Source organism: Bufo gargarizans, chromosome 2 (assembly GCF_014858855.1).
Source record: "Bufo gargarizans isolate SCDJY-AF-19 chromosome 2, ASM1485885v1, whole genome shotgun sequence".
Lineage (NCBI taxonomy): Eukaryota > Metazoa > Chordata > Amphibia > Anura > Bufonidae > Bufo > Bufo gargarizans.
In genome coordinates, this window is record NC_058081.1 from 513,752,057 (window position 1) to 513,764,831 (window position 12,775).

At 45.2% G+C, this 12,775-nt stretch overlaps 1 protein-coding gene across 5 annotated transcripts in view; it reads right to left on the minus strand.

The window, feature by feature from the left end:
* The window catches only part of SOX5 (SRY-box transcription factor 5), a 195,926-nt gene that overhangs the window by 79,950 nt on the left and 103,201 nt on the right, over positions 1-12,775 (minus strand). For all 5 annotated transcript variants that reach the window (XM_044281304.1, XM_044281306.1, XM_044281305.1 and 2 more), the window contains one exon: positions 11,774-11,860. In XM_044281304.1, coding sequence (XP_044137239.1) covers positions 11,774-11,860 — 87 coding nt within the window. The remainder of the gene's footprint in view (positions 1-11,773; positions 11,861-12,775) is intronic.

Sequence of the window (12,775 nt, forward strand, 5' to 3'; positions counted from 1 at the left end):
TGCTTAAAAGCCTCCGCAAATAATTACAGCCCATTGTCCATAATTGTGCTCAAATGGAAAAAACGAGCAAAGGCGACGGCGAGTGCAAGAGCAGAGCCACGGTAAATATTGTAAAAATTGGAATACATTGACCAATTGACTTCAGTTCCTGTAATTATGGGGCAGTGTTTTCCTCGGCACATTCGTTGCACAGAGGTCACACACATTAATGTAACTCAGACCGACCGTTCTCCGGTATTAACGCTGCTCAAATATTACTGAAATGTAGAAAATGAATTCCGAAATGAGTCCAACGCTCGCTGCAAAATATATGATTAACGGCTACTTAACAGCGCAGGCGACTACAGGTGTAAAAACATTAGCTGAGGGAGAAGAACTAACACCACTGAATCTGGAGAATCATCAGGCGTCCACGACTGGCATTTGATAACCCGGAAAATCCAATAATCCGGCAGCGCTGGGATTTCAGAGGAGGACTAAGCCCCACTCACGAGGCTTTAGGCTGGGACCTGCCTCTTCTCTAGTCCGATAATCCCAAATGTTTAAGGGCTCTTTCACACGAGTGGATGCCGTGCGGGTAAGGCTACTCACGTTTTGGCTTTCCGTTTGTGAGATCCGTTCAGGGCTCTCACCAGCGGTCCAAAACGGATCAGTTTGCCCTAATGCATTCTGAATGGATAAGGATCAGCTCAGAATGCCTCAGTGTGCCTCCTGTTCAGTCTCCATTCCGCTCTGGAGGCGGACACCAAAACGGTGTCCGTCTGACGAAACAGAGCGAAACGGATCCGTCCTGGCACATAATGTAAGTCAATGGGGACAGATCAGTTTTCTCTGACACAATCTGGCAAAATAGAAAACTGATCCGTCCTCCATTGACTTTCAATGGAGTTAAAGAAGGATCCATATTGGCTATGTAAGACATAATACAACCGGATCCATTCATGACGGATGCATGCGGTTGTATTATTGTAATGGATGCGTTTTTGCAGATCCAAGACGGATCTGTAAAAAACGCTAGTGTGAAAGTAGCCTTATCCACTGCGTGAAAGAGAGCCAAGCCCCGCTCCGGACAACAGAGACACGGAGCAGTAACATGACTGTAACATGATGCTCCGTGCCTCTCTGTGACAACGTTATCTCACTGTGATTTTGTAGTAAAAAGATCAGAGGGGCACGGACCATTATCAATCCTGTTACTGCTCCGTGTCTCTGCTGTCCGGAGCGCGGCTTGGCTCTCATTCACGCATCTGGGAGTTCTGAGAACAGTTTAGAATATGTGAATGCTGGGAGTTGTGGAGTGGCGGAGGTTGCTGACCCCTGCTGAAGAGAGATGGACCAGTTACTCACTGATGAGAAGGTCTGCAGAGAAACCCCACTAGATCGGCGGTAAATTGCACCCTCGCGAGGAAGCGCGCCACTGCATACGTTTCCACGGTCACATTGCTGACGTTCAGCTGCTGTTGACATGATGTTTGTCAGATTTTGCCTGTGCATTCCCGGAGAGATCCTAAAACCAGTTAGGTTCCATTGATCTCTAGACCCGGGAGATTATCCCCCATAATCCTCATATTAACGCCGCTGTGAAGCGCACGCTGTCATTCAGGGCGCTTTCTATCACGAAAAGGATTAATATTTTTTCTTAATCCGTCACCAGTGGCTGCAGCAGCTTTATTATCTGTATTTGAAAACTGATCTTGGCTTACATCTTACACTCCAGTCACATTCAAAGCTGCAGTCACAAGTCTGTTGTTGCATTGCCTTAGACTCCACACAGTTACACCCTTGTCGATCACCACCAGAGCTGCACCAAATTGTGCTTGCTCCGACGTCTACTCCATCAGTGCTTATTTGCTAATATTGGTAACAGTCTAGTTCACATACCATTACAAACTGCAATTTGGGAGATTTTGTGTTCTCTTCCGCACACCCCTGTTCAGTGCATCACAGCAGGACACCCTCCATACAGATCCAGCAGTAATACCACGCGGATCTGGACAAGATGTAACACCAAAATTCTGACTGCAGCTCTAGCGGTGTCTGGAGTATGACATAATGTAGCAGTCAAATTGTGACTGCAGCTCTGGATGTTTCTGTTGCATGCTATTATGTAACAGCAGAATAGTGACTGCAGTTCTGGATGTGTCTGGAGAATGATGTGATGTAACAGCAGAATAGTGACTGCAGCTCTGGATGTGACTAGAGTATTAGACATGAGGTGACAGCAGAATACTGACTGCAGATCTGGATGTGTGTGGAGCATGAAATGAAGTACCATAAGAGCAGATGTGTAACTGCAGCTCTAGATGTGTCTGGACTCTGGAGTATAAAACCTGATGTAAGAGCAAAAATGTGACTCTACCTCTCGATGTGACTGGAGTATGTCATGATATAGCAGGATAGTCACTGCAGCTCTCAATGTGACTGGAGTATGTCATGATATAGCAGGATAGTCACTGCAGCTCTCAATGTGACTGGAGTATGTCATGATATAGCAGGATAGTCACTGCAGCTCTCGATGTGACTGAAGTATAAGACTTGATATAACGGTAGAATTGTGACTGCAGCTGTGGATGTGACTGGAGTATAAGACAGTCTGGAGTTACAATGTCGTTTTTGGACTTGGAAGAGACTTTCTCCCCTTGCAGGTGAAGTTTACATGAACATCTATCAGCATCTGATACTCCAGAATAAATGATCATCCGCTAAAGACTTTTTACTGTAATAAATACAAGCTTTACCCCCTCCAGGTAACACTTTGGCATGCAGGAGGTCTGCGCTGGGCACCCAGCCTTGAGAGTCTCACGTGCTGTGATGGTGGAAAGACCAAGGCTATTATTTTTATAAAACATCACTGCCGGTAGGTGTCCCCCCCCCTACTGGGATTCATACACGGAGTGAGTCCAATCCCGTAATTGTCCGAGCGCAGTGACAGGAGCCCTGAGCGACTGGTGGGGTCAGAAGATGTAGACGTGACATAGAGTAGTGATCATGGGGGACAGGGACGTTTCTACATGTCATATCACTCATCCCTTTGAAGAAAGGCTGATAACAGGGAGCAACAGATTATTCTTACTGTCCTGCAGCCAGCCTTTCCTCAGCCTGAAATGGCTGACAGCAGAGAGCAATAGATGAAATGCATCTGTCAGTCATCCCAGCCTGACATGGCTGATAACACAACCTTTATTCACAGAGTAGACCAAGAGCTGACACTTCAAACATCTGCCCTCCCCTCCCCCAATATATACAGATTCAGGGACCAAACTATTTCTCTGTTGACTTTTGATTGTGGCACCTTGAGGAGGGGGGGGGGGGGGGGACACTGGACACCTGCAGCTGTTTCTCAGCCCCCTCCTCCATTCTTCTCCTGAGATGGGAGGCTGCTCCTAGCGGTGACGTTCCCCCCCCGGCTCCTTGCACGCTCCTCGCTATTGTTCGTGTGCATTGAGATCTGACGTCTCCTCGCTGCGCTGAGCCAAGTGGAATAATTGCGGAGATCTTCGGACGGATAATTACTTGGGGAGAGTTAATCTTGTTACCTTCGATTAGGAGATGGGTGAATCCCCTTAAAATTATCCACAAAAAAAAATTAAAATAAGTACCCCCTCCCCCCACAGGAGGGATCCTATTGTGGAGCTTCCTAATTAATCCAGAAATAAACGCGTCGCACTTCTCTGCTAAAGTTCTGGGCGTTTTTGTTGAGTCTTTTGCATTGCGGATGATTTCTGTCCCCACCATCTTGAGGATTTGCTGATGTATATTTTTAATGAGTGATAAAGCAGCACAGCTTAAAAACATATAAAACTTAAAAAAACATGGAAAAGCACAAAAAACTGTTAGGTTTTTTTTGCCGAAAAAGACTTTTTGGTCTGGAATCTGCAACGGAACTTACAAGCAGATGTGAACATGCCCTTACATCTATGGTCTGCTTTCCCATTTGTGTCCTTACCCTTGATAGTTAAAAAATATCGCTCGGTGGACCAGCAGCCAAATCTTCCCGTGCTCTAAATGGTCATATAAAATTGTCAAGGTACAACAACTCCCAGCAAGTCCTGTCGGACCGCTCCATGCTTAACCTTTCAGGTTGCCCTAGTTCTCTCATGGCTGGTAAAGAACGCCACATGATCAGACGGCGGTTTTCACAATTCTCCCCGTATGTGAATGGGACATTGTTATCCATTGTTATAGAGAAACCATGAAATGTTTTTTTTCCCCCCTGAATGTCCTCATTTTTTTTTTAGAAGAATGGTGGTCTCTATGGGAGCACTGAGGCTCCGTCACCCTGTCTAGTTGCTGTTTTCTCAGAAATTTTCAGCTTTCCGGAGAGAAGTAAAAAAAAAAAAAACTGGGAGTTTTCCTAAGTGGAATAAAGGCGCGGTGTTGTGTGGATACCTGAGCGGCCACGAAGGCGGCGACTGGAGAATAGAAAGCCTTTGTTATCCGGCGAGGGTCAGACGGCTGAACGTAAACACGGCCCCTGTTGTCTCACCAAATACAGCTGCGCCCCATCTGAATCCCCCTTTGTCAGGCAGCGGTGGCACAAATGTGTCATTCTTGTGCAGTAAATAACCCAGACCCCCCTGACCTCGCAACGATCCTACAAGTCAAATTAATCTCCCCCTAGAGGGCCGGACTCAATTACCTTCTCCCTGATTGCAAACCTCACACCGACAATGGACAATAATGGCCGCTGTCATGGGAGTCACAGAACAATAAACCAGGGCTTGTTTTCACAGCTTTCTGCCAAACCTGACCCCCCCCCCCCCCCCCCCCCACATAACCCCTCAGCACACTGCTACACTGTCTGACAAGTATAAGACAGCAACTCCCGGACACGTATGTGGAGACCCTACTGTCTGGAGCTGATGTGAGGACATCAGGATGATATGAAAAGCTGTTGATATCAGGGGGTTGAATGTATATCCCGTCAGTTGCTTCTTGCGTAATTGTGTCAGTCTTCACTGCAGATCTGTCATTCTATTCCAGGACAGGGCTATAAGCCACTCTTGCATGGAATTTTGGGCACAAGGTGACTATAAGATGAAACATCATATCTGCTAAATAGGACTGCACTAGGACCATACATCATCAGATGAAGATGTGGTTCCTGTAAATAGTCCTCCCCTGTGTAAATGAGAGGGATTCTCTATGTGTATGACTTATACACAGTATATTCAGTATATTTAAATGTCTGACCTCAAAAAAGCTCACCAAACATTAGCTGCTGAAAGCTTGGGAGAAACACCACAAAAAAGTGCAGTGTGGGAGATCAACCTCATGAAGAACCCTATGAATCCTTGATAAGCCCCCCCCCCCCCCCCCCATGCATGTGAGTGCCTCCCCCTCGCGCTATAAACTGTTTGCGCCCCCTGTAGTCACTGGAGGTGATAATAAGATAATAAAAACAGAATTTAAAGGGGTTGCCCACGTAATTTTTATTGATGACCTATATCAATATCACATTGGTGGGCGTCCAACATCTGGCACTTCCGCCGATCAGCTGGTTGAAGAGAAGGCAGCGCGCCATGCCCGCGCTCCCTTCTCTTCATTGGTTACCTGCTCCCCTTCGACATCGCAGCGGTGAGATGGTGTTATTACAAGAAGCCGTCCCGTTCACTTCTAAGGGACGGCTCTATAGTATGCACTTGGATAGGAACGAGCCATCCCACAGAAGCTTCTGTAATTACACCTGCTCACTGCTGTGATGTCCACTTTGAGTAGGTGAACGATGAAGAGAAGGCAGCGATGGCACGGCTGAGGATAGGTCATCAATAACAATAATTTGGTCAACCCCCTTTAATGACAATTAATGTAATGTTATTGGATAGCGAGCCACCATCATCACCATCCACGGTTCCTACAGAGATAACTAAATCCAGCACTTCCTCTAGATCAGGGATCAGCAACCTTCCGCACTCCAGCTGTTATAAAACTACAATTCCCAGCATGCTCCATTCATTTCTGTGAGAGTTCTTAGAAGAGCAGAGCAAGTATGCATGCTGGGAGTTGTAGTTTCACAACAGCTGGAAGTGCCGGAGGTTGCCTACCCCTGGTCTAGATCATCAATTAAGCTACCATTGCAATTGTAAGTCAATTTATGAAATATCTTCCTCCTAGATCTTCCAGCATCATCTGTGAGAGGTATTATTGTAAAGTGGAAGCGTTTATGATCCACAGCAACTCAGCCACGAAGTGGGGACCAGGTAAACTCACAGAGCAGGGTCACTAAATGCTGAGGAGCATAGTGGATAAAAATCACCAACACTCAGTACACACGGGGAACTTAACCCCTTCACGCCCAGCGCCGTACATGTATGGCGCTGGGGGGGGGGGTGCTTAAAGATGGCGCCCGCTCCTGCCCTCTGCGGGCGCCGTGGCCGCCTGCTTCTTTTACCAGACACCCGCGGATCATGTCCACAACCGGCAGTAATGCCGATCACGGACATTGAACCCCTCAGATGCCGTGGTCAGTCCTGACCATGGCATCTGAGCGCGCCGAAACCAAAAGTGCGCACTTTCGGTGGTGCTCCGGCTCCCCCGTGTGGCGATCGGAGGAGCTGGAGCGTGTATGCAGCAGCCCCTATCTTTATGAATGACAGGAGGCTGCTGCATAGTATTTCCTATGGAGCCCTTGCCTGTAATAGGGCTCCAAAGGAAAGTAGTAAAATTATCATAGATTCCAATGCAAGTGCATTGGAGTCTATGATAATAGCAATCAAATGATTTATTGTTATAGTTCCCTATGGGAACTATAAAAAAGTCAAAAAAAAAAAAAAGTCAAAAAATAAATAAATAAAATATATGAAAATATATTCCCCATACGGCAAACAGAAAAAAGCATCCAAATGGCCGATTCACCGTTTTTGGTCGCTTCACTTTCCACAAAAATGTTTAATAAAAAGTGATCAAAAAGTCATACACACCCCAGAATGGTATCAATGAAAATTTCAGATCACCCCGCAAAAATTAGCCTCATACAGCTCCATACACATAATTACTAAAAAGTTATAGGGGTCAAAATATGGCGACAAAAAAATAACACAGATTTTTTTCCCACTTTTTAATTTTTTTATCAGTATCAAAACGCAAGAAACACTATACATTTAAAGGTATTTCCCGATTCATACTGACCTGTAGAAAAAAAAATAACCGGTCAGTTTTATCGCACATTAAACGTCGTAATTAAAAAAAAAGTAAAACTGCGGTTAAATATATATTTTTTTTTTGCAATTTCACCCAATTTGGATTTTTTTTTACCGCTTCCCACTACATCATATGCAATATTAAATGGTGGCATTGAAAAGTACAACTTGTCCCGCAAAAAACAAGCCCTCTCATGGCTATGTGAACAGACAAATAAAAGTTATGGCTCTGGGAAGGCAGGGCGCGCAAAACGAAAACGCTAAAAACAACAACTCCGAGCCTGAAAGGGTTAATTGCATATCCATGGCCAAACAGCGAGATGCAAGCCTTACATTACCATAATGCCAAACATCAGATGGAGTGGTGTAAAGGACGTTACCACTAGACTATGGACATGTCCCGTGAAGTGATGGATCACATTTCTCTAACTGACGTTCTTATGGATGAGTCTGAGTTTGGTGAATGCCAGGAGAACGTTACTTGTCTGCCTGACCACATTGTGCCAACTGTAAAGTTTAGTGGAAGAGGGACACTGCTATGGGGTTGTTTTTCATGGTTTGGCCTAGGCCCCTTAGTTCCAGTGAAGGGGAATCTAAATGCTTAAGCATACCAAGACATTTTGGAGACTTCCAACTTTGAGGGAACAGTTTGAGGAAGGCTCTTTTATATTCCAGCATGACTGTGCCCCAGCGCACAAAGCAAGGTCCATAAATGTATGGTTGGGTCGGTTTGGTCTGGAAGAACTTGACTGGTCCACACAGAACCCCAATTTCAATCCCATCCAACACATTTGAAATAAACGAGAACGGAGAAGAGGAGCCAGACCCTCTCACCCAACATCAGTGTCTGACCTCACAAATGCTCTTCTGGTGGAATAGGCAAAATTCCAACAGACACACTCTAAAACAGGGGTGTCAAACTCATTTTCACTGAGGGCCACATTAACATTATGGTTGCCTCAAAGGGCCGTTTAGCGTCAGAGCTCAGAGTGCAAGATGGCTCCCTGTGCTAGCAATGGCTGAACTTTACTGCCAGAACCTGCCGTATATAAATCAGCCTCCCAGAGATCACTTTTTATACTCTTTTAGTCATGAGCCCTCATCTGAGTCACTGAGCGAGTGTCTACAGAAGCCTCGGGAGACTTGCACCTCCCTGACGAATCCGCACTAGACTGTTCTTTAGCACATGAAGGAAGGATCCTGCAACAGCCACAGCACGTCCTGATTTATTTGACATTCCCACCTCGTGTGGGCCACATAAAATGATGTGGTGGGCCAGATTCTACCCGTGGGCTTTGAGTTTGACACATGTTCTAAAACCTTATAGAAAGTCTTCCCAGAGGAGTGGAAGCCGTTTTAGCTGCAAAGGGGGGACCGAGTCCATATTAAAGAGGACCTGTCACCATTAAATGCAATGGAATCTGTAGGCCGGAGAAGCTGATTGATATATTGGGGGAGATTTAGAGCTCATGCACACCACCGTAGCCTATTTTGCAGTCTGCAAAACACAGATACCGCCCCGGCCCATGATAGAACAGTCCTATCCTGGTCTGTAATGGGGACAAGAACAGGACACGTTCTATATTTTTGCAGATGCCACGCAACGGACATGCGGATGTGGCCACCACACGGTGTGCTGTCCACATCTTTTGTGACCCCATTGAAGTGAATGGGTCCGCATCTGACTGGCAATAAATGCAGATAAAAAATAAGCTCATGTGCATGAGCCCTTATCATGTGGTTTGCGCCAGAAAAGTGCCATTAAAAAGTCATTAAAAAAAGAGTCTCAAGTGGGGTTTTTACGTCGGCCTCACCACTTTACCGAAAGGGAGTGTGACCAGATGAAGTGACAAATTTATATTCATTTATGCCAGTTTTCTGGCGCAAACAAAGCCAGAAATCTATGGCAGCCCTGAGCTCTGCTGGAGGATGCGCCTAATTTATGACGAGCGGCAGGGGATATCAAGACCGGCACATTGGTCTTCATAAATCTCCCCCAAAGTTTTGTGATAAATGATTATTAAGTAGAACGTGTAATTTATTCATTTCAACCTCTGCTCTTTTTATGCTTAGGAGTCATGGGGGTGGTGCTACTCATTGACTGACAGCTATATCTGCATGAATAAGTATACAAGGAAGACCGCCAAGATGACATGAGCACAGGTATAAGTGAATGAAATACACGTTATGCTGAATGTTTTCCCATAAAACTATATATCACTCTGCTCAGCTCTTCCTGCAGATTATACTGCATTTTCATGGTGGCAGGTTCCCTTTAATGTCTGTGGATTTAGATTGGGATGTCATGTAAGCTCATGTAGGTGTAATGTGTGGTGTATATTCTCAGCCTGATAGAACGCTAAAAGGATAATGAATGATAGTTAATTTTTATTAAGAACACTGTATGTAAAAATAGGGGGGACTTCACACCTTCTTAAGGCTACTTTCACACTTGGGTCAGAGGATTCCGGCAGGCAGTTCGGATGCAAACGGATGCATTTTTCAGACGGATCCGGATGCAGATCAGTCTGACAAATGCATTGAAATACCGGATCAGTCTCTCCGGTGTCATCTGGAAAAACGGATCCGGTATTTCTTTTTTTCACAGATTTAAAGGTCTGTTAATGCAGTAATTTTAATGCTGGATCCGGCACTAATACATTTCCATGAAAATTAATGCCAGATCCGGCATTCAGGCAAGTGTTCCGTTTTTTTGGTCGGAGATAAAACCGTAGCATGCTGCGGTATTATCTCATTCCTGAAAAGTAAAAAAAATACTGAACTGAAGACATCCTGATGCGCCCTGAACAAAATGCTCTCCATCCAGAATGCATAGGGATAAAACTGATCAGTTTTTTTCCGGTATTGAGCCCCTGGGACGGAACTCAATACCGGAAAGGAAAAACGCTAGTGTGAAAGTACCCTTGTACCCGGCATCGCAGTGCAGTGTCAAAAATCACATGGGAGGTGACAAAGAGTTACATCTCTGTCCCATGCCAAAAGTGGGGTATAAATCAAGCAGGAGAACTGATAGTACTCAATCATAAGGAGACGCCTAAAATAAAGTGCGAGTCACAAATTATATAAAGCACGCGTATGACCTTGTCTCATTAAGTCCTTTGGGACTAGCTGTGCGTAGCTTAAAGATCCATTGTTTCCTTGCGGAGTAGCATTGTGTCGATGTCACCTCCGCGAATGGGTCTCTTGATGTGTTCAATCCCTTAGACTATGAGTACACCAGTATTACCGCCGTGATGGTTGCAAATATGGCGTGCTACCGATGTCTCCCGATTATTCCTAATATCTAGTAGATGCTCACCTATTCGTCTCCGTAATTCACGCTTCGTCCCACATATTGTACTCCACAATGGCATGTGAGCAGATAGATGACCCCCACAGATAAACAATTGATAAAAGATATTATGCGATAATTCTCAACAGTGAGAGCTGGTGAAAAATGTGCCCTTCAATATAATACCGCATGCCACACAAGAATAGCTGACTGAGGTGTTCACTTCTTTGTTGGAGGAAGGTCTTTATGGCTTGCCATCCAGTGTGGTGAGGTATTGAACTGTACAAAGCCTCAAAATCTAAGCTATCCAGCCAAGTATCCCCATCACAATGGATGCTATCCAATCTTTACAGGACACCCATCGTCTCTGGCATTAGACGGCAGGCCCAACACACATGGTCTCAGCACCACATCAATATAGGTGCTGATGTTGGCCGTAAGGCCGCCAATGCCAGACACGATAGTAGCTTAATCGGTGTGCCTACCTTATGAAGCTTAGGTAAGTTGTAAAAGGTAGCAAGCACTGGGAACTTGGGTAACAAATGATCCAATTCCGTCCTGCTAATAAATTTATCTTGATAGGACAGATTAAGGAGTACAGACAATAGGTCCCTGAGTACAGGTGTAGGATCAGTAGGGAGACGTCATCTTCCAGTATCCTAAGGCACATGTACTGGTTATAATCCATAATGACAATGTTACCCCCCTTGTCTGAGGGTTTGATCACGACGGTCCTGTCGCTTTCCAAATCCCTCAGAGCATTCCTTTCATCCCTACTCAAATTGTCTGGACCAAATTGTTTACCCTCCAACCTCTCTGCAGGTCCTCTGTGACCACAGATACAAAAATATCAATAGGCGTGGTGTCATTTAAAGGAGGATATTTAGTGGAAGGAGTTCTTAATTCAGTGAAAGGGCCGTCACCTATGTCTCTTTGCCCCTAAGCATACAGATCGGCCAGGAGTTGGACATCCTGGAGATCTTCCATTTCTATCCCAAGCTCCTGGCATTTGCGTTTATCATGAGTGAGGAAGAATGTCCTCCATTTAAACTTGCGCGCAAATAGATTTAGATCCTTCACCCAATTGAATAGGTAAAATGTTTGCAGGGGGACAAAGGACAGACCTTTTTTAAGGACTTCCATTTTAGGTGGGGATAGGGTACGCTGTGATAAATTGATGACCTGTAATTTGTCTGTTTGAGGATTTATGATTATGTTTTGTTCCGTAACAGATAATGTGTGGAGTCCCAAGACTTTTCTCCATTTAGTGAACATTGTACAGATGAAAAGTCTGCAGCAGGCAATGAAGACCCGCACCCCCCTGTTGTCATCTTGCCCTTACCTTTTATGTCGCCCAGGTTCCCTGATCCCATAGCGAGGAGCTTGTCCTTCCAGTCCTTAGACAGGAGCTTCTCAATGCTGGGTGTTTCTAAAAAAGAGAGAAATGTTAGAGAATGTGCAACAACTGATCACAATGAAAACACCACAATGTATGCAAGTGGGGGACGCTAGTGAGATTTACTAATCACTGGACTATGACAACTCATGTTAGGAGATCAAAAATGACGGATCTGGTCTTTTATTGCTGGACCCCTTTGGACAGTCAGCACATACGGACCTACTGCTGCTCTCTTCAGGATGTTCTCCTTTAAGGGACGAGGTGTTAGTTTTCATCTGCCGCTCTTAATAAAATAACTGTATGATTGCCTGGCGGTTTTTCCCTGTCCTGCTATTTTGACATTCAATTCTCGTCTTTTTGACCAGTGTTGTTTTTTTTTCGCCATCGCGCTGCATCCAAACACTATTCAAATGTAGAGGACAATTGAAGTGAATTGAACAATGTAATTGTACCCTGGTGTCCGCGCTGAGACAGCTCACAATTACCGCCGCTTTCAAATCCGTCATTACGACTCCGCCATTCAGTAAGAAAATAGAGTGTGGAAGATAAGTGTCCAGATACGTCTCAGCCTAATGCCCGCACTGCCATTTCACATTCCCTTAAAAGACACTCCACCACTGCTGCCCCCGCACTCGTGTTTATGTGCGCCCGGGGATTGTTTGTCCATTTCTTTGCCCCCTGCTAAGAACATGGCTTCCGCCTGTAAACGTATCGTCGATTGGGCCTGAAGGACGCAGAATCATTACTGCCTGGTTAATCACCCGTCACAGTCAGTACATTTCCCTGTCATATAGAAAGGGTTAAAGAGATCTGGACGGTACGTAGCACCCCAAGGAGGGTTGCCCACCAGTGTCACCAAATTACATCATCTCAGTTGTCTCATTCCTCTATTCTCCTGGACAAATAATTCACAGAGCCAGTGTATCTAAGCCCATCATGTGCGAT